This window comes from Dermochelys coriacea, chromosome 9 (assembly GCF_009764565.3).
Source record: "Dermochelys coriacea isolate rDerCor1 chromosome 9, rDerCor1.pri.v4, whole genome shotgun sequence".
Lineage (NCBI taxonomy): Eukaryota > Metazoa > Chordata > Testudines > Dermochelyidae > Dermochelys > Dermochelys coriacea.
In genome coordinates, this window is record NC_050076.1 from 89,744,082 (window position 1) to 89,766,170 (window position 22,089).

Below are 22,089 nucleotides of genomic sequence, written 5' to 3' on the forward strand. Positions count from 1 at the left end.
TAGACCAGCCTTTAGTCTTTTGTGTCCAGTGGTGAAAACTAGGGCTGTCAAGTGATTAATCGTGTTGTTAAACAATAATAAAATACCATTTATATAAATATTTTTGGATGTTTTCTACATTTTCAAATATTGGTTTCAATTAAAACACAGAATACAAAGTGTACAGTGCTCACTTTATATTTATTTTTTATTATAAATATTTGCACTATAAAAATAAAATAGTATTTTTCAGTTCACTTAACACAAGTACTGTAATGCAATCTCTTTATCATGAAAGTTGAACTTACAAACGTAGTTATGTACAAAAAATAACATTCAAAAACAAAACAATGTAAAACTTTAGAGCCTACAAGTCCACTCTATCCTACTTCTTGTTCAGCAATCACTGAGACAAACACATCTGTTTACATGTGCAGGAGATAATCCTGCCTGCTTCTTGTTTACTATGCCACCTGAAAGTGAGAACAGGCATTCGCATGGCACTGTTGTAGCCGGCATTGCAAGATATTTACGTGCCAGATGCGCTAAAGATTCATATGTCCCTTTATGCTTCAACCACCATTCCAGAGGACGTGCGTCCATGCTGATGATGGGTTCTGCTCAATAACGATCCAAAGCGGTACAGACCAGTGCATGTTCATTTTCATCATCTGAGTCAGATGTCACCAGCAGAAGGTTGATTTTTGTGGTTTGGGTTCTATAGTTTCCACATTGGAGTGCTGCTCTTTTAAGACTTCTGAAATCATGCTTCACACCCCATCCCTCTCAGATTTTGGAAGGCACTTCAGAGTCTTAAATCTTGGGTCGAGTGCTGTAGCTATCTTTAAAAATCTCACATTGGTACCTTCTTTGCATTTTGTCAAATTTTCAGTGAAAGTTTTCTTAAAATGAACAACATGCTGGGTCATCATCCGAGACTGCTATAACATGAAATATATGGCAGAATGCGAGTAAAACACAGAGCAGGAGACATACAATTCTTCCTCAAGAAGTTCAGTTACAAATGTAATTAACACATTTTTTTAACAAGTGTCATCAGCATGGAAGTATGTTCTCTGGAATGGTGGCCAAAGCATGAAGGGGCATACGAATGTTTAGCATATATGGCATATAAATATATGCAATACTGACTACAAAAGTGCCATGTGAACGTCTGTTCTCACTTTTAGGTGACATTGTAAATAAGAAGCAGGCAGCATTATCTCCTGTAAATGTAAACAAACTTGTTTCTCTTAGTGATTGGCTGAACGAGAAGTAGGATAGAGTGGACATGTAGGCTCTAAAGTTTTACATTGTTTTGCTTTTAAGTGCAGTTATGTTAAAAAAAAAAACCACTACATTTGTAAATTGCACTTTCACTATAAAGACAGGTTTCAGAATATCAGCCGTGTTAGTCTGTATTCGCAAAAGGAAAAAGACATTGTACTATGGTACTTGTCTGAGGTGAATTGCAAAATAATATATCTTTTATGATTTTTACAGTGCAAATATTTGTAATAAAAATAATACAAAGTGACCATTGTACATTTGTAACTGAAATCAATATATTTGAAAATGTAGAAATGCATCTAAAATATTTAACACATTTCAATTGGTATTCTATTGTTTAACAGTGCAATTAAAACTGCAATGAATCGCGATTAATTTTTTAAATTGTGATTAGTTTTTTTGAGTTAATCGCGTGAGTTAACTGCGATTAATCGACAGCCCTAGTGAAAACATGTATTGCACAGCATGTCCAAGAAAAGAAAACTGATCTTAAGACAGAAACATTTAGGCAAGACATGTAGTTAACGCACTACTGTCTTGGGAATGCACTAGCACACTACCACCTAAGAGACCCAAGTGGCATCAAATTGACATGACTGATCATTCTGAAAATCATTCTGAATTGATGTGATGGTGAGTGATAAACCAAAAAAAGACAATGTGAGTTTGAGATGCGATTTTATTCTTTAACTTGGGTGAACACAGCATATGAAGAGAGATGTTTACTAGAAATGGATTCTCCTTTTGATATTCATGATTGGAATAGGCACTAAGTTAAAGCATTTTTATTTTTTTCTTAAATGCTGACTTTGTGCTTGGTGCTTGGTACATGAGACAAATAAAGACGCCATCCCAGTCCCGTTATAGTGCCTAGAGCCCTCAATAAAGAATTGTGGCACCATTTTGCTAGCACTGTACACATCTATTGGAAAAGAGGGTCCCTGACCTCAAATGAGTTTACAAACTAGGCGTATGACAAGATGTGATTCATATTTTGACAGTTATGAGTGACAAAACAGGATTTAAAATCCTTTGGTACATGTTTTTGAGTCCCCGATACATATTTAATCTTTCAGAGGCTGATCTTTTTCTGTTCTAGGTTTTCTTCACCACACTCAGGAAAATACAATGTTACTAGTTTTCCACTAAATTTGTTGATACTTTTTGCTAACCCCTTGGGTACACTATATCTATCCACATTTATTTAGAACAATCATATAACTTAGCATACATTTTTTCAGATTCTTAATTTTCTAATTATTATGTTAGAAAATGGTGATTGTGTTTCTTATTTACTAGAAGATAAATTTTTATCTGGGATTTGTACCTAACTATTTGGATGGAAATCAGAATTAAATAAAAAATGCACAGAACCTCTTCATTCAAAAATTGTTTTAGTTAAATAAAAGTACCTTAAAATGCTGGATACATAAGAAAAAATGTTTATCAAAACCTGAATGTCAGGTTATTAAAGAGCTCCAGATGGAGCCATCTACCATTTTTCTTATCTTTCCTTCGCATTGGGTTAGCTGTTGCTATTTCTGGACTGTCTCCCTGAGAAACTGATAAATCTGAAATCCTTCATCTCTTAGATTTTCTTCCCACGGGATTTTACCTACCAGTTTTCTGATTTTGTTAGTCTACTTTATGAAGTCCATAGTCCTTATTCGGCTGCTCTTACCTCCTTAGGATCATGAAACCTATCGCTTCATGATCACCTGAATTGCCTTCAACCTTCAGATTTGCAACCAATTCCTGCCTTAATCGGAATCAAGTTTAAAATGGCTGTTCTCCTAGTTAATTTCCTCCAGTGTCTGAATCAAGAAGTGTTCCTAACACTTTCCAAGAACTTAGTAGAGATTTTGTGTTTTCCATACGGTAGAACCTCCGAGTTACAAACTGACCTGTCAACTACACACCACATTTGGAACCAGAAGTATGAAACCATAGAGCAGCAGAGCAAAAAAAATAAAATAAAAGGCAAATACAGTACAGTACTGTTAAACATAAAACACACACACACAAGGGAAAGCAGCATTTTTTTGCTGGATAGCAAAGTTTCAAAGCTGTATTAAGTCAAAGTTGAATTGTAAACTTTTGAAAGAACAAACAACTTTTTGTTCAGAGTTACAAACAGTTCAGAGTTATGAACAATATTTGTTCCCAAGGTGTTCGTAACTCTGAGGTTCTATTGTATTATTTTTCCAACAGATGTCTGGGTAGTTTAAAGTCCCGCATTTTATTACCAGGACTTGGATTTTGGATTTTTCTGTAGTTGTTCTAGAAATGCATCATTTCCCCCTCCCACCCCCCTTCCTAATTTGGCGGTCTGTAGCAGTACCATGACGATGCCCTGTTTCTTTTCCCCTTTTATCTTCACCCAGAGACTTTAAACTGATCTGTCTCTTACCTCCTTCTGGACCAAGATTATATATTCTTGCTATTTAATTCAATACCACTTCACTTATTTCCCTGCTTATCCTTCCTAAATAAGTATATCCCTCTATACTGATATTCCAGTCATGAGACTTTTCCCCACGATATCTTAGTGATCCAAATGATGTCATAATTTAGCTTGTGGTGGTGTATTTCCAGTTCTTCCATTTATTCTCCATACTCCTTGCATTTGTGTATAGATGTCTAGGATGTTGAGCCGATTCCCCCCATTGTTTTCCCTCTTGTTGATGACCCTATTATAATTTTCCATCCCTGTTCCCCGTCCCAACATCTTGCTCTCTATTAAGATCACCTTTTTAAAAAAAAAAAATCTACTTGTGGGTTTTGTCACCTGCCCCCTTTGAGTTTAAAGACCTCTTCATTAGGTTGGCAAGTCGGTGCGCAAAGATGCTCTTCCCCTTCTTGGTTAGGTGGACCCCATCTCTTCTGCGTGCCTGTGGGTACCTCCTCCCAAGCTCCCATTGGCCGCGGTTCCCCGTTCCCGGCCAATGGGAGCTTCGGGGGAGGTACCCATGGGCAAGAGCTGCGCCAGGGCCACAGGGACATGGTGCGGGCCCCTTCCCGGAGCGGTGTGGGGCCCACAGCACTTCTGGGTGGCAAATCCACGGGCCGGATCCAAAGCCCTGAGGGGCGGATCTGACCCCCGGGCCGTAGTTTGCCCACCCCTGCTCTACTGGAAGAATGGAAAAGAATACCACCTGTGCCCCCAACTCTTTCACCCTCACTACAAGAGCCCTGTCGTCACTAGTGATCTGCTCAAGGTCATACCTGGTGGTATCGTATAATGCCCGTGTGGGTGAGGAGCAGAGGGTAATAGTCAGAAGGACAGATGAGCCACATCAAGCTTTCTGTAATGTCTCAGATGCAGGCTCCAAGCATGCAGCATGCCTCCATGGTAATCAAGTCAGGTTGGCAGATGGGTGCCTCATCCCTTTCCAAAGGGGAGTGACGGTGGTCGGGGACTCCTACTTTTCCTCCTCTTGGGTGTGGTGGCTGTGAGCCTGCCAACCTTCAGGGCTCCTCTTTCTCAGCCACCAGATCTGCTCCTTTCTTACTGTTGCCAGTACAGCATACCTGTTCTTCACCTAGATGGATGAGGGACCTGCCTGGGAGGGAAGCACTGTCTTCTGCCTGAAGTAGCCAGCAGATGGTCTTCTCCCTATAGAGCAGCTGAGTCTCCTTCCTCCTCTGGTATTGCTATATCTTTTCTAGTTGGCTAGCGTCCTCCATCCTGGATGTCTCCTTTTGCATTCTACTTATGAAGTCCTGGTGCTCCTGGATGCAACACAGATGAGCTGCCATCTCCTTTCATTTTAAAATGCAGTATTTGGCAACCTAATTTTACTTGCCATAGAATTAAGTTCCAGATTCTGTTTCTTTTAGAACAGTTGCTGACATCAAAACCACAGTTTACAGCATTGTATAGGAGGTGATTTCTTCTACTATTGAAAGGGAAACTTGCATTTTCAAATTCAGATTCTCGCATAAATATTTAAATAATACTTTAAAAGTTGTCTTTAAAAATTAAGTATATTCAGTTCCTTGTAATGTCTAAATATACCATTAGGTTCAGACTTTTCGTTTTTCTAACAGCACTTTGTACATAGTTATGGTATTGAATATAAATTTTCCTATTAAACAAGAAACTCGGTCCCATTTCTAAAAAGAATACTCACTGCTGCAAGGAACAATACTCTAGAATTAGTATTTAGGTTTGATTATGATTGTGTTGCTGAAGAGTGAGATCATATCTTATAAATATTTTAAATAAATTTAAAAAAAAATGTGTAATAGGAGTATTTACCTAATGATAAAATACATTTGAAATAATTATGGTGCATAGAAAAAAATTATCGTGTAGATTTTGACCCTTCTACTGAAGAGGAAACACGGGAAGGTTTTAGGAATGCATTAAATTTTTCACTCTAATTTCTTGTTTGCTATCTTTTTTCAGCCACCTGACAACCAGAAACTTGGTTTGTTGGAAGCTTTGTTAAAAGTTGGTGATTGGCAACATGCACAAAGTATTATGGATCAAATGCCTCCATTTTATGCCACTTCACACAAGCCTATTGCCATTGCCCTTTGCCAGCTTGTACATGTGACCATTGAGCCTTTGTACCGCAGGTAAGATGAACAGCTGCTTTGCATTATTAAATGTTGGGAATTTGTACAGGATAGGGAGAGAATGTATTCATCATGTTTGCAGACTCTGTAAGGCTGAGAGGTGTTACAATTCTTTGTTAGGACAAGATTAAAATACATTATGAACTATAATGGAGAAATACGCTTAATTTAATAAGGACCAATGCAAAGGACTTAATATAGGATGGAATTTGCCTGCCCTGCTAAATACCCAGTAATTGAGCTATGTATGCGGGGAGGGAAAAGAAAAGGAAAGCGTGGGGTCATAAGATTCACCATACAGCCTGGACCTAGGGCTACGATGTACACATGCTAACTCCAGTTTCTAGGTTTGAATAGCTCCTGTTACCCTTCTGTACCTCCTCCACTAGGGGTGAATCCCACTGACTCTGAGAAAATGCTGAGAAAATGAGAAAATTTCCCCCGGCATGCCTCCAACACCAGCCTAGATGTTAGCCTAGGCTGGCATGCAGACTATTCTCCTTTATGCAGTGGTTCTGGTGGCACGTGAATTTCACCCATAGGAAAGAATAATTGAATGTATAAGTGAATTCTAGCTAGCCAATAGTACAACAGAGGAGGACGTGAGGTTGACAGTAGATAATACATTGAACAAATCAACAATATGAAACTTCAACAAAAAAATGAGACAATCAAATACTGTATTGGGGTCTTGCTAATTTGTGTAAGTAATATACATGAGAGAGTTACTCTGCTCTAGTAAGTAATGGTTAGGGCCAGTGTTCCCTCTAATTTTTCCCATGCGTGTGTGGAATGAATTTTGTTATGTGCACCAATATGAAGGGTATGAGGAGTTTGGAGTGTGGGAGGGAGGGCTCAGGGCAGATGGTTGTGGTGGGGAGGGTGAGGGCTCCGGGGTGGGGCTTGGGATGAGGGGCTCAAGGCTGGGGTAGAGGGTTGGGGTTGGGGGTGAGGGCTCTGGCTGGGGATGCGGACTCTGGAGTGGGGCCGGGGATGAGAGGTTTGGGGTGCAGGCTACCCAGGGGCTGTAATGGGGAGAGAGGACTCCCCCCAGCTCTTTCTCCCCACAGCAGCACCTGGGCTGGCACCTCTCCCCTGGCCACAGCAGGTCTGTGCTGGGGCTGGGTTGCAGCCAGGGGTGGGGTGTCTCTCCCTCAGCCAGGACAGGTCTGTGCTGCAGCCGGTGGAGAGAGGCGCCTCCCCCCCTCTCCCCCCCCCCGCAGCCCTGAGCGGGGCTTAATAGGTAGCTGCGTGGCTGTGCAGCTTGGAGGAAACTTAGGATAGGGTTCTGTGTTCCTCATGGAGGTTGCGGAAGTCACAGATTCCATGACTTCCTGCGATCTCCATGACTTCTGCAGCAGCCAGTGGGGCTCACCCCAGGACTGCCTGAGCAGATGGCCCCGGGGACAGCCACACCAGCCACTGCTGGAGTGCCTCTGCAGCCAGCTGGTCAGGTGGCCCTGCAGCCATCCACTCCAGCCCCTGCTGGAGTGGTCCCGGCACCATCCATATCGGTGAACAGCAGTCCTGAGGCAGCCGGAGCAGCAGCTGGCTCTGGCACTCCCCCAGTGGAGGCCAGAACAGCTGCTGGCCCCCCGGGGCTTCCACCTGCCTCGGCAGCTGGTGTCTGGGCTTCCCCTCCCTGGCTGCTGGTGCCATGAGTCCCCCCAGGACTCCCAGCCACTGGTGCCATGAGCTCCCCCCCGGCAGCCCGGTGGGGCTCCCTGGGGCTTCTCCCCACCCCCCGGCAGCTGGGGTCATGGGCTCCCCCAGGGTTCTTTCCCCTCCTTTCCCCCCACCTCCCCCACGCTGGTGCCACAGGCTCCCCCCTGACAATGCTCCCTCCTAATATTCAGTCGGGGTATTTATGATATAAGTCATGAACAGGTCACAGGCCGTGATACTTTGTTTCTTGCCCGTGACCTGTCCATGACTTTTACTAAAAATACCCATCAGAAGCAGGTGCTCAACTGCCCCATCCTTTATCTGTTGCTGAACCCAGAGAGACTGTTGGCAGATGTTGGGGAAACTCTGCCTCTTCTCTGCTGCTGCTTTTTGATAGTGTGAGGCGACAGCTGCAGTGAACCCTGCCACATGTGGCTCCCTTGCAATGTGCATGTGCCTCAGAATTTCTAGGCAGGCGATAGCAACAGCTTCCTAATGGTGTCACCAGGTGGGGCCTGTCGTGTCCTGGAGGATGTGGCTGACTTAAAGGTGCCTTTGTTCCACACTGCTTGCCAGCCCCTTAGTTGTGCCTACCTATTGCAATCCCGGGGGAATGCCCCACAGTTTGAAAGCCAGTGGTTTAGAATATCTATTTAAAAGTTTGGCAATACAATAAACTATCATATGAAATTATAGAATTGCCATCATTGGAGTTATCAAGGTTTTGCTAGGTACCAACTGTCAGATATATTTTACAATTAATCGGAGCACTTCTGTCCTGGTACAGAGTGATAGGCTAGATAATTCAACAGGTGCCTTCCAACCCAAATATTTTGTGTCTGTGTATAACTTTGGTGTGGGAGAAATGTATAAGAGATCAAGTTGTTGATTTTTTTCCTCTTTGTCTTATATATACATATACATAGGTACATATATGCAACTCTCAGTCAAGTTAGTATGGGTTGTACATGTGTGTTTAAGGCAGAATTGATTCATGTTGGCTAATTGAACAGTGGACATCACCAGTCTGTTATAAGTTGATCCAACTGCTGGGCACCATGCGCCTATAAGCCATCTGGATCTTCACTGAGTTTAATCATTATTCCTAGCTCTGCATCTACAGGGCACATTCCTGGTTTCAGACTTTTTATCCGAGCCCTTCCTTGTGCTCCAGTATTGAGTCCATTTTTCACGGGGTTGGCTTGGTAGTTGAGAGACCATCAATGGCTTCTTAGAGATTGTCCTTTAACAAAATATCAAACGCTCCTGGGTAGGATAGCTGACTGGAATACATCATAATACCCTTGAGCAACATTAGATGTGAGTTCAGCACATAACACAAAATGGATATCCTAATCCAAAATGGAGTTCATAATTTGATTCAGACATATCTCACTCTGCCACTCGCAGTAATACAGTATTGTGTACGGTATCTTTCTGATCTTATGTTAACATGTTTAGCTGGTAAAGCAATTTTCAAATTTTGTATATAATAATGACTTCACTGCATTTCTATTTACTATTTTTTTAATAACATTTTTTTAATCTAAACTCTTTTGAGAGTCATGCAAACAATAAATGTTCATCTTTGATGTAGATCAGGTCAATACTGTTACCCAATCCTGTTCTGATTATTAAATCAAATCTTAAATATTAGACAGTTCAAAGGACAAGTTCTATTAAAATAAGAATATTTCACTTAATGTACTTAGATTTACTTTAAAGATGGTATTTATTTAATGTGGTGTGGGTTTTTGACCATATTAAAAATGAGGATTTTCTAAAATATTTTGTACCCAGTGATCTTGCAGTTTTTTATTTAATTATGTAGTAACAGAGTCCCTTTGATAAGAAGAGGATTTGGGGATGAAATCCTGATCTCATTGTAGTTAATGGCAAAACTCCCACCAACTTCAGTGGGGCCAAAATTTCATCAAATTAATCCAGAAGACTCTAGTACACTGTTGCATTGAAAAACCACTGAGAAAATAATATAGAACCATAGTAACTAAAATCAGTTAACTAATAAACTAAATTGTTTGTCCTGACTGTAAAAGTGAATCGTCCTCATGTAGAATGTGAAATTTTATACTTCTGTTTTCACAGAGTTGGAGTACCTAAAGGGGCTAAAGGGTCACCAATTTCCAATTTGCAAAATAAGAGAGCCCCAAAACAAGCAGAAAGTTTTGAAGATTTGAGGAAGGAAGTGTTCAACATGCTTTGTTATCTTGGTCCTCATCTCTCCCATGATCCCATTTTATTTGCAAAAGTGGTTCGCTTAGGAAAAGCATTTATGAAAGAGGTTGGTAAGATAGAGCAACTTGTCTAAAGTTTTTGATGGAAAAATACTATTCCTGTATGATGACAGCAAAAGATAATTTATTAAATACTAGTGATGTGTTCACATGATGAAACAGGAAATGTCCAAACATTTTTTTAAAAGGACAGTCTCCCTTTTCTGTTCTCACCCATTGATCTCCTTTATTATAGCTATTTTACAATGTTATCTTTTGTGTGGATAGATTTTTATGAAAAAATACTATACAATTTCCTTGAAGCTTTTGTTCTGGAAAAATGTGAGGGTCATCCTGAAGGCCACGGTGAGCAGTAAATCAATATGGGACCAATTTTAAAAAGTTTGTTTCTCCCCATCTGTTAGGTATCATAGAGAATGGGGGATGTGCTTTTTCTCTCCCCTTCAGTGAAAGTAATAGTGGATGCCAAATCAAACCCATCCAGATGGTTGGATATGTTGAAGAGCTGCTATTTTCTAGCTGGACTGCCTCCACTGCCACCATGATGCTGCCATACGGTAGCCATAGAGGCTACCTCTCATATGCTGCTGACAGGGATGGGTTTAATTCAGAGGGCTATGAAACCTTCTAAATCCCAAAGTAGCTCACTTTATTTTTAAAGTGGACCCTTTTGGGTGCTATTTTGGCCATGGACCTTCCTTTTCCACAAAGTGAGTGTCAAGACTATATAGTGATCTTTTTATTTAAAAAGGGCAAAGGGGAGTTTTTTGGTATTATGAACTCTCTTGGAATGTAGCCTTCAGATCAGGTCAAGGCCCCTGGGTTGTTTTTGCTTCTGTTCCAGCAATGTTCTGTTTGATACAATACAGGTTTGGCCACTTCGCTGACCTGCTTCATCTTTCACGACATAAGTGCAAAACTATAAAAACAGTTGAAGCTTAAAAGTGAAAATGAATAATATTTAAAACTTGGTATGACTTGCATCTTTGCACTCTACAATTAGTGGCTTGCCCACTCCTTTCTTCTCTTCCTCCTGCTTTTTCACTGGTTGCTGTGCTTTCTTAGGATATGTCTACACTTCATTGTAAGCTCAGGGTTCGAACTCTAACCCAGGGCTTGGACTCAGGGTCCCAGGACCCCATTGGGATGCAGGGTCCAAGCCAGAATCAGGCTGGGATCCAGAGTTAAAACTCAGTTACTTTGCAGTGTAGACACATTCCCAATGGACTTGTGCTCTGGAAATCCACCAACAGCATCCCGCAATCCTACGAGCTGACTTTCTTTGTCCTTTGGACAGTCAAGTTTGGTGGATAGTCAGGTTTTCCCATACTACATCACTAAAAAAGGGCTAGCGCCACATTTTGGAATAAATGTGGTTGGACTTGGATCCTGCATAATGCAGTGTAGCCACTGAGGCCCCAGATTGGGACCCAGGGTTCAACAGTTCCTAACTTGGCGTTACAAATGAATATAGATGCTCAGGCCTAGGTTAACAAACCCAGGATCTGGTAACTCAAGTTTTACTAACCCTGAGCTTACCTTGCAGTGTAGACATACCCTTATTGGCCAAATACCACGAGTTAAATAACATCAAATGCTGGCTGACTCAGCTACAGCAAGATGAATAACCTAGTATCTTCCATTTCCAGTAGTAGTTGCAATAATATTACAGTAATTTTTAACTTCTCCTGCCATTCTGCCTCCTCCACTTGGATGGATAGTATTATTCCTTTACGTCCTTATCAGAGCAATGAGAAAGCCCAGTGACTAAACTGCAACTTCCCTAGCACATCTCCCTCCTGCCTACTTCTAGTGTAGAAGACTGGAATTTGAATGAAAATGTGTTGCATGCCAGTGCAGAGTATTGCTATTAGACTGCCAATTCTGAATTCATATAAGCCGAGGATTTTGCTTACAGGTCTTGGCATCTCATTTAGAATACACAGACTTCTTTTAAACACAAATTTAAACGTGTGACCAGAGCCCTTCTGGCTTGCAAGGTACTTAAGTTGAGTAATTTGGAGTGTACTGTGTGGTGGTGGTAACTTCTTATGAGACTTGTAAGAATACCCTGGTCCTGGCTTCTCTGATATCTGAACCCATGCACTTCTTATAGGTATCAGGGGTTTGTCTTGGTGTCCTAGATCAAAAGTTTCCCTTCTCTTATTGCTGCATAATACTTTTTTGTAGTGCAAAACTAGAGGTTATGTAATTAAGCGTTCAGTAAATGGGAAATGAGAGAATTCCGGTTGAACATGCATCAAGAATAGTGCCCCTTTTGAATATATGCACGAGGATAATAATCAGATATTGTATTTTTAGAAATAGTTTAAAAAGTGTAATAATTTTTTATAACCTTAGAGGTACATGAACTATATATCTTATAATACTGTGTACAAGTAATTGTGAGAAGTACACACACATACCATACTATGGTACAAATGCAGTATAAAGTTCTTTCTGACTTCTGATGGCAGAATCTTTGGTCATGCATAACTTTTTAAACAGTTCTGTTGATGCATGAGCTATAATAGAATCCCTCTTTCTCTCTCTTGTCTGTGCGGTGCAAACAGGAGTAAAACATAATACAGTAAAAGCAGTGTTATTCGGCTGTTGGGGGAATGGAGGTTGCCAGTTAGGCAAAAATTCCGGATAACTTAAGGGGCTCATGGAGGGGGCTCGGGGCAGGGGGCTGGGGCACTGGAGGTGTTTCAGGGTGCCGGATCTGGATGGAGGTCACCTTGGAGGCTCCCTGCAAGCAATGACATGTCCCTGCTGCTCCTAGGCGGAGACGTGGCCAGGCGAGTCTGAGCACTGCCCCCACCCTGCCCAGAGCGCTGGCTTCGCAGCTCCCATTAGCTGGGGACCACCAAGGTGAGCTCCACCCGTTCCCGGCACTCCAAAATGCCAGATTCTAGAGTTTTCTGGTTTAAAGTGCTGGAAAACACAGCTTTTACTGTAAAAACTTTTTTACCTGCTGTTGTGCAGAAATGACAATGAAATACACACGTAGTTGTCAGATTATGCGTTTTTTCAGCATCACTTTTCAGAGTAGAACTACACTTAACAGGCATAATAATGCGTCCTATAATAATGTCATGGTAGTAGTGCAAGCTAGCAGCTGTAAAATTCAAAATTTATGTTGTTACCATAAAAATTTGTTCTGATTTTAGAAGAGTCAGATCTGCATGAGTGGAGGACAGGTATTAGTCTTAACCTTTCTTTTTTTATTTATTTTATTCATTCATTCATTTATACCATGGCATTTGTGTGTTTTTTCATTTTCTTAATGAGTCACTGAAGCAAAAAAATCACATTTAATGAACATCACATCTATTTTACTAAAAAAAGAAAAGGAGTACTTGTGGCACCTTAGAGACTAACGTTAGTCTCTAAGGTGCCACAAGTACTTCTTTTCTTTTTTGCGAATACAGACTAACACGGCTGCTACTCTGAAATCGATTTTACTAATAACACATTAGAATATTGAGAACATTTTTAAGGATCTCAGCCCACTGACCCTTTTATCCCACTTTACAAACTTATCTTACAAAGAAGTAAGAAACCCAGACTCCTTTAAGGCCTTGTCTACACAGGGACACTCAAACATTTATCTGAATTAACTAAAGTGTGAATTTAAAATGGATTAGTTAAACTGCAGTAAGCCGCTGTGTGTACACTCTCATTCACTAAAGTGAATTAAACTAAACTGAATTAAGGTCACTTTTATTCTGAATTAGTGTGTCCACACCAGGATTTAATGCAGTTTATATAATCCATTTTGTATGGCTCCAGCTCAAAACTACACTGAGATAAAAGCGTGTGTAGAAGGCTATGTTCTATCCTCTCCCCTTCTCCTCACCTTTTTCCTCATTGCCTATAGTTAGTTTTTGTTGGTTCTAGTGCTCTTTTTTTAATCCTTTCCACCCAGATGGTTTGCAGATTCTCTTGAGGTGGACTAGTTGAAAATGAAATACAGTAAATGTATTTTACCCAGTTTTCTAAGATGCCAGTTGACACAGTGAGTAATAATATGGCCACATACCTGCAAATAGGAATCAAACAAAACTGTAATGCCAGCCTCATACAAAGGCAGTTAAACTGGCATTATACTATACATGTGCATAAATCTGAATAGATGTTACGGTATATAAGCCTATCATTAACTTAAGAAATTTAGACAAAAAATGAAGTGAGTGCCTCTTTATTTTACCAAGTAAATATAACCTTGTAATTTCACTCTTAGCTGGATAGAATAATAAACCTGTACAGTAAATTCCATGTAATCAGAAATTTGTCTTCTATGCTATAATTTTGAGGTTTGACCATTACAAGTTATTATGCAACTGTACATCACTTAGAGAAGTGCAAGTGTACATTTTTATTAAAATTTTAACATAACTTCGTAGTCACGATTCAGTTAAATGTCATCTTTGTTGAAGATCTTTTACTGAAATGAATTTTTTTCCCATGTAACTCAAAGATAAACTACCAAGTTCTCTACAGGTATATATTAATATAGTATTGTGTGCTATATTGGATATAGCTATATGTGTCATGTTTAAATATTGTTCTACCATAGTCAGTGGCCTAGTATCTTTCACCTATTTTTTTCTGTTCACAATTTTTGTGACTTGTAGTTGATTTGTAAAAGTAGAATTATTGATACCTGTATTTAGGGACTTTTTTTTAATGGGAGGCTTCAACTATGAATATTGGGCTGTGGTGCTTTCTGTTAGATTGGTCTAGTCATCTGAAGAGGTTGTCCTGGTTTCTGGGAAGAAGGAATGTTTGAAAAAGTAATTCACAAATGTAAGAATATACTATCATATTTGTTTATCATGTCAAAGATCCATTCTTTACTTATGTTAGACACTTCATATTATTCTATTTTGTCATTTTAGTGGAAAATTCAGTATTTGAAATATACAAATATGATAGTTTAAGATACATAAATGTTATGCTTATGACAAGGATGAGCAACATTATAGCTGTTTGCTTTAGGTTGGAACTTCGAAGAAACTGAACAGTGAGGACAGAATGGTTAAGGTAACATAGGGAAAGTTATTTTTAATGCATATTACAATCAGCATGTTATGTCAACTGTTGAAGTTTTCCCATTCATATCTAATACACATGATTGAACTATTTATAACCACATTGGTTTTTTAGAAACTGCCAGCTGACTAATCATACAGTAGTTGATAAACCCAGGCTTCTAATACTGCAAACCTGGCTTTTGTGCTCAAACTTAACTGTAAAGTATTCTGCACTTCATGTTGTTAACTTAATACACATTCAACAGGAGTGGGGCAGGATAAGAGGGACAATGAGGACTAAAAATGTGAATAGACATTATTTCCCAAAGGGTGGCTATTAGAGGAGTTGCTGTCTGTACTTTTATAACAGGCTTGGAAATTCTGCTATTCTATGATGTATAGTTTGAAAGCCAGATATATTTCATCTCTTTCCAACATGGCAATAAAATATAGTGTACAGAATAGTGACTTTTTTAACTGATAGTGGTCTTTTAGTCAATTTACATCTTTCAACAAAAATAATATACAGTTAAAATGAGCATTATTTCATATATGGATGTGGATTTCTTTGATAAATGAATCAACTTGCTCTTCATGGTGGCTTTGATGTATTTTTTTCAGTTTTGAAAACAAATCTGAAACATAATAATCAGAATGAAACAGCTTCTAAATATGTAAATCTTTCTGCTATAGTCACTGATGGACTGATAGGTATTAGTATGGTCCTCCAGAGAATTTACATATGTAATATCTAAATAAAATAGAATTTTGTTTACTTTATTGACATAATGAATCTTTGTGAACTCTATAAAACATTGCACTCTGTCTACTATGCCAACAACATTAAATTTATGAAGCAGTAGGACACAGTGTGCTCAGATTTAGTTTTCTGGTCTGCACTGGAACACAGGAGGTGCACTTCTCATGTTTTCCAAATTAGTGTAATCTTTGCCTTGCAAATGATATTGTCTAAATATTGGAAGTGTATAAGTAGACCTCTGTTGACTTTTCTCCCCCCCTTAAACTCTTGTAAAGTAAGATGGATGATATCAGATTTTATACAAGGCTGCCCCCAAAACCAACACTCACCATATCAACAAATTAGATTCCCCTCTCACTGGTGTGCTTGCAACTCTAATATTGCTTAGAAGAACCAAATCCACCATGCATAGCCAAAAAAACCAAAACCAAAAACAAAACTACCTCAAAATTGTATTGCACAAATGCTTGTTTACTTCCACAGTACAGAAGCCAGTTGGTTCAGTGTTAGTATTGTTTCTAAAATTATAAACAATTTTTAAATTCTTCAGATAGTTCGAAATGTTTAACCTTTAGATGACGGAGCTGAACATCTCAGTTGTTGAAATTTTGCTGTGTGTTAGTTCCATAGCAACAACTATAGTCGAAAAGGGTGTATTGATTTTGGGGACTATTCCTGATGTTGACTAAATCTTCTTTTAAAAGCTTTGGGGTGAAATTTTGGCCCCATTGAAGTCAGTCGGAGTTCTGCTATTAACTTCAATGGAACTAATATTTCACCCGTGAACTTAAGCAAAATGAAATAAAAATGAATCTAGAACCCTTCAGTTAACATAAAATGCTTAAGAATAATTTAAAATGTCTGCTTTCATTTCTGGGTTAAGTAATGAAAGTATTGATACATTGCAACATTTTCCACTACAATTTCAATTTCCTTCAAAAGAACTTTAAAATGAAAATTGTTTAAAGAAAAAATCCTTAAGATTTATAATAATGATTAGTCAATCTTCATTTAGGCATTACAAGTGTTGGGTGAAAAATATTACATTCAAAACAAATATTTGAATTGTTACTCTATATATGCAACAATGTATTTGTATTTGATGGGTAGTCGTATACTGAATACAGCTAAAAAGATACAGATAATGAAACTTCAGTGCTACAAAATGGAGTATTAAACCATTTGTGAGCAGTCCATTAGAAATAGATTTTTCTGAAATAATTTTGATTTGAAATTATATCTATTCAGTAGTAATAGACTAGCTTAACGTCATATAATTCTACAATTAATATGAATGTCTTCTTTGTAGTTTCAATCTGATGGAAATAAACAAGAGGAAAAAGAGAAAATGGTGAGTTTTGGTCCTGGAAATTACTATAATATTTCTTTCTTTTAAAAATAACCTCTTTTCATTCACTAGTAATGTCATACAATTTTAAATGAAAAACTTTCTAATGTTCTTTGTGCCTATGCATTGCTTTTATTTTTTGAAACATCTTTTTTTAAAAAAAAGAAAAAGAAAGAAAAAGCAGCAGCAGCAAGTGAAAACTTCGCATAGTTGAAACCCACTCTTCTTTCTTGTTGGAAGATAGTCTATTTGCTTGTTCAAGGACCTCTGCTTCTCAGGAGTATGCTTGATTCTGTTCTTTCCGGTCTGCGAGAAGAAATCTCATATCTAATTATGAATTATAATTTGACAAAATATTTATTGTCAATAAATGTTTTCATCTCTGTATAAACTCTATTTATTGTAGGATGAAAACTGGCTTAGAGTTACAGTAGTCTCAGGATTTTCATGGCTCACCAATGTCAGAACAATCATACTCTTTTTTTCTTATAAGCTATAAATCTGTGGTTGTCTGCACCAAATTCAAACAATGGATTCGTCTCCTTATTTGCTGCATCCTGCTTATAAACAATCACGAAAAAGATCTTGTCTTCTCCAGCTGGCTCTCTTCCTTCCAGTTTCTGCATATTCAGTCTGATCTTCTTCCTGCTGGACTGCTCTTATTTTGTCGTAATGGCCTATTGACTGTATTCTGTCTCTTGCTGATTTTATCTGGGAAAAGTGTAGGAAGATCCGATCCAAATGCATCCGATGCATCCGATGAAGTGAGCTGTAGCTCACGAAAGCTTATGCTCTAATAAATTTGTTAGTCTCTAAGGTGCCACAAGTACTCCTTTTCTTTTTTAGATTTTCCTGAGGCACTCGGTTTATATTAACATTTGTATTGTAGCATTTTAAGTTAGGCCCTTTGCTTAAAAATACAACGTCACATTAAAAATAGCAGTTTTATTAGACTCTTCTACCACTGATGCTACATGCAATGCCTAAGATTACCATAACCAGGTTTGGAAAGATTAGATTTTTGTCAGTAAACGTCTATTTCAAAGCAAAGAAAAATATTTCCATTGATGATAACCACATTTTACAAATAGACAAAGTAAGAAAACTGCTGCTTGAGAATTTTAGAATTTAAGGATGTTTACTTTCTATCTTCTGATATGTGATGTTGATTATTTGTGTTTTAATGGTTATAAAGCTTTAACTTTTTGAATCTCAACATCTATTGTCGTTAAATTGTCTGACCTCCTTATTAACTTAATCCCCCAATAATTTTCTGTAACTGAAAATTTAAACTGATAAAAATTGAAAAAATGCTTAAAAATAAACAGATATTATCCATTAAAATGATAAGTAAACAAAAATCAAATTCTGCCAAGCCTAACCATAACTAACAGAAATAGAGAAAATATTTTTCTGTTTTTCATTGTATTTTGGGCTTTTTTGCTATATCCCTGTTCATAACCATAGTAAAAGGGAAAAGAAAATACATTTTTTTTAAAAAAAAAAAAAAGAGGGAAATGTGATTGTGAAAACACAAATTGGCAGGGAGGTTTCAGGAGCAGGTGTAATAACTGAAAATATTCACATTTTGAAAACTGATGTGATGGCAAGTTGTCTGCAAAGACAGTCGTAATGTAGTATAGGACACCTTTCTATTGGTTTAAAAAATACTTTTTAAAACAATTGTAAAAATTACTCTCTGATACCACTTGATATCTAAATAAAGAAGTGACTTATCGCATTAGTTGGAATTTTATCAATTTACTGTTTTGGGATTATGAATGTAAAGCATTGACTTTTTCTACCACTTCCCTCAACACTATATGACTAATACATTTAGGACAGTGGTTATGAGTATCTAACAAAATGTTTCTGCTTAAAACCAGATTTTGTAATGTAGGTGTTTTTCCATATAAATAGGAAGCCACAAGTATATCATGAGGCATAAACCATGAAGATATTTTATTAATCAAGATAAATAACTTCACGTTGACGGTTATTTTACGTTTTTTTGTGTTTTATCTCAGGAGATCTTGTTTAGCTGTTTGTTAAATATTACCGACCAAGTTTTGCTCCCATCTCTTACTCTAATGGACTGCAATGCGTGCATGTCAGAGGAACTCTGGGGAATGTTCAAAACTTTTCCATACCAGTACCGGTGAGTAGCGTAGAATAAATTTTTACTTTATAAATGAGAAGTCTTTTTTTTTTTTTTAATTTTCAGATTGAATGATGCTCCTTTTTCTTTCTCCCATTCTTATCCCTCCAAGCTATCGTCTCTATGGACAATGGAAGAATGAAACATACAACAGTCACCCACTTCTAGTGAAAGTTAAAGCTCAAACTATAGACAGAGCCAAATATATCATGAAGTAAGTTATGGTTGGATTTTATATTTTTCAGTTAAAAGTTAATGAGATTTTAGGAGTAACTGTCAGCTGTTTCATGTAGGTGTCACATACAATGAATCCTGCCAGCGTTAATACTTGACAAAGATGATTCCTGTTTACAGAGTACTTGAGTCATTAAATGCCTTATGAACAGGGAGTCTCTTAAAATTAATGTTGCGTGATTTACTGAAGCTTCCGTGAATAAATAATGTCAGACTGATTGTTTTGTCAAATTAATGTTCAGCAAAGGTTTTTTTTCATTTTTGTCAAGACTATGCCAAGTGAAATTAACATCTTCTATGGGACAACATTTCTTGCATAGAATCACTTAAAGAGCTCTCTGTTTTCTGCAAGATTTTTCTTTAGAAACAATGCATTGTAATGCAGGCTATCTTGATTGCTGGAAGGATCTCCTAGAATCTCCAAAATCCTTCCGTATAGGCAGATGCACTTCATAATTTCCATTCTGTGGGTTTTCCTTCTTGTGTGGTGTATTTTATCTCAGTCCAAACTAAGATGGTGAGGTTTGTCATCATCCACAGACAAAGAGTTAATTTTAAGTTGAAAAATTATGTGTGGTTGAACCTTAAAGTATGTGCATTTGGAGTCCCTCTTTGCAACTCTATCTACTATGTCAGGGATTCATGTTAAATCCTTTTGTTGTTGCATATGTGAATTGAACCCATGTGGTTTTACTCATGCTATGGTAATGTGGTTATCATCTGATTAGAATTCTTCCACACTGGCAAGACAAAATCACTTCATAGATTCATAGATTTTTTGATTTGCAGATTTTAAGGCCAGAAGGAACCGTTACGATCATCTAGTCAGATCTCCAGTGTAACACAGACCAGAGACCCTCATCATTCTTCTCCCATGCAGTAGATTTAGATGTGTAGTTGGTTCTTTAACATTGCTAACGTTTAAAAAAAGTAGGAAGTATAACTTCTATAATCCTGTTAATACCGAACATGTGCTCTCATTGGCTACCAGATATCATTATGTTTCTGCAGAAATACCCATGAACGTGCACTTATCCCACATACAGAAGAAACATGTTGTCTTTGTGATCAAGTACTTTACAACTTAATAACAGATTTTTTTCAAGTGACCGTGAGGAAGTCCAAACATGAGTGTGAGGAGGAACCAAAGAAATACAAACATTAAAAGATGTGTATATACAGTGCTAAAGTATCCCAATCAGCTTTTGCCAATTTAACTCAATCCAGACTGGCACTGCTTTCAAAGCAGCCATTGGGGTGAAACAAGGCAAACTGTTCAATAATGCACAGCAGTTTTGGTAGAGAAGTGAGGAATACTGTATATATTATTGACATTGCAGTTGACAATACATTCAGTAAATCTTTATCTTTACTTATGTGGCCTCCCATTACCATATTATCTCAGCACCTCGCAATCATCAATGTGTTTATCCTCACAACATCCCTTTGGTATATGGAAGTGCTATTATCCCATTTTATGGATGGGGAACTGAGGCACAGAGACCAAGTGACTCACCCAAGGTCACATAGGAAGTCTGTGGCAAAGTAGGGAATTGAGTCCAGTCTCCCAACTCAGAGGCTAGCGCCATAACCACTGGACAGGTGGCACTACGTTTTCATACATATTTTAGAATAATTAAAAGGTACACTTCAAATTATGATAAACTCTAAACTCAATATATCAGATACTGAAGTTTAAATACAGTTTAAGTAGACATTATATTCATGCTTTAGGATATGAAGTACAGCAAGAAAGAATAATGACTATTTTTAGCCAATACTGTATAGCTAACTGAATTCAGGCTTACTGGTAGCATTAATCCTAAGGAAACCACATTTCTTTTTCAAAGCACTGTTGATAGAAAAACTGAGATACAAGTTTGTGTTTCCTCCTTAAATACCTTCCTGTTCACTTGAATTTTCCCATAGTCATACTTTATTTTGATTATACGCTTAATGTTAAATGTTTTCGATAAAGGCAGTTTTGAAGAGAACAAAATAAATCGTTTCAAAACACAGCAAGAAATATTAGCATTAAATACCTATTCTTCCTTTTACTTTAGGGCAGTTTGAATTAATTCAGTTCTGCTGCTAATTTGGCTTTTAAAGCAGTAAAGTCCTTGAGAAATTACTAGAGACTGCAGTAATGTAGTGCTATGATCCCTGAAGCAGAAACAATGCCAATACATGTGTAAAACTGCTGAAGTACCACCCTTCTCCTTTTATATTTCTGTGAAAAAATTACTTAGTCTTAAGTTTCAGTATTAAGCTTGCAGCTTCATTATCAAATATTCTGAAAGTGAAAAATTCTGAAATCCCGACAATGTTTCTTCTGTTAACTGAGGATAGTAAAATTAATTATTTGTTTAACTGACAGTTAATTAGGTATTTTAAAAAAATTAGATTTACAAGAATGAGGAAAGCATAAGCTAACTTTTCCTAACATAAGAGCTCTGTGCTTGTGGAAGATATCAATGTAATTGGTCTTTACATTTCAAGTATTTTATCTATGGGGAGATATAAGTCTTTGGCAGTGGGGGGAAATTTACATTGTCCTGTGGCCCCTACACTGTAGGGACTAAGGGTATTTCAGTCCCTAGCCCTTTTGCCTAGTCTACTTAGCATACATCAGTTAGTGCTGGTTGTCAACTAGACACTGTGTTGAGATTGCCAGCTCTTATGTGTAGGCAATGGAATAGCGTCTAGATTTTTGCAATTTATGCTGGATTCAGATTGGAAACCTATAGATGAGTTTCCATTACCAATATTCTGAGCAT

General features: G+C 37.9%; 1 protein-coding gene across 2 annotated transcripts in view; it reads left to right on the plus strand.

Moving 5' to 3' along the window:
• Nucleotides 1-22,089, plus strand: part of THOC2 (THO complex 2) — a 109,479-nt gene that overhangs the window by 38,253 nt on the left and 49,137 nt on the right. Inside the window, exons 11-16 of one of the 2 annotated variants that reach the window (XM_038415423.2) lie at nucleotides 5,681-5,853; nucleotides 9,625-9,820; nucleotides 14,778-14,822; nucleotides 16,882-16,923; nucleotides 18,948-19,078; nucleotides 19,191-19,292. In XM_038415423.2, the coding sequence (XP_038271351.1) occupies nucleotides 5,681-5,853; nucleotides 9,625-9,820; nucleotides 14,778-14,822; nucleotides 16,882-16,923; nucleotides 18,948-19,078; nucleotides 19,191-19,292 (689 nt within the window). The remainder of the gene's footprint in view (nucleotides 1-5,680; nucleotides 5,854-9,624; nucleotides 9,821-14,777; nucleotides 14,823-16,881; nucleotides 16,924-18,947; nucleotides 19,079-19,190; nucleotides 19,293-22,089) is intronic. The other variant, XM_038415425.2, reaches the window with a different exon arrangement.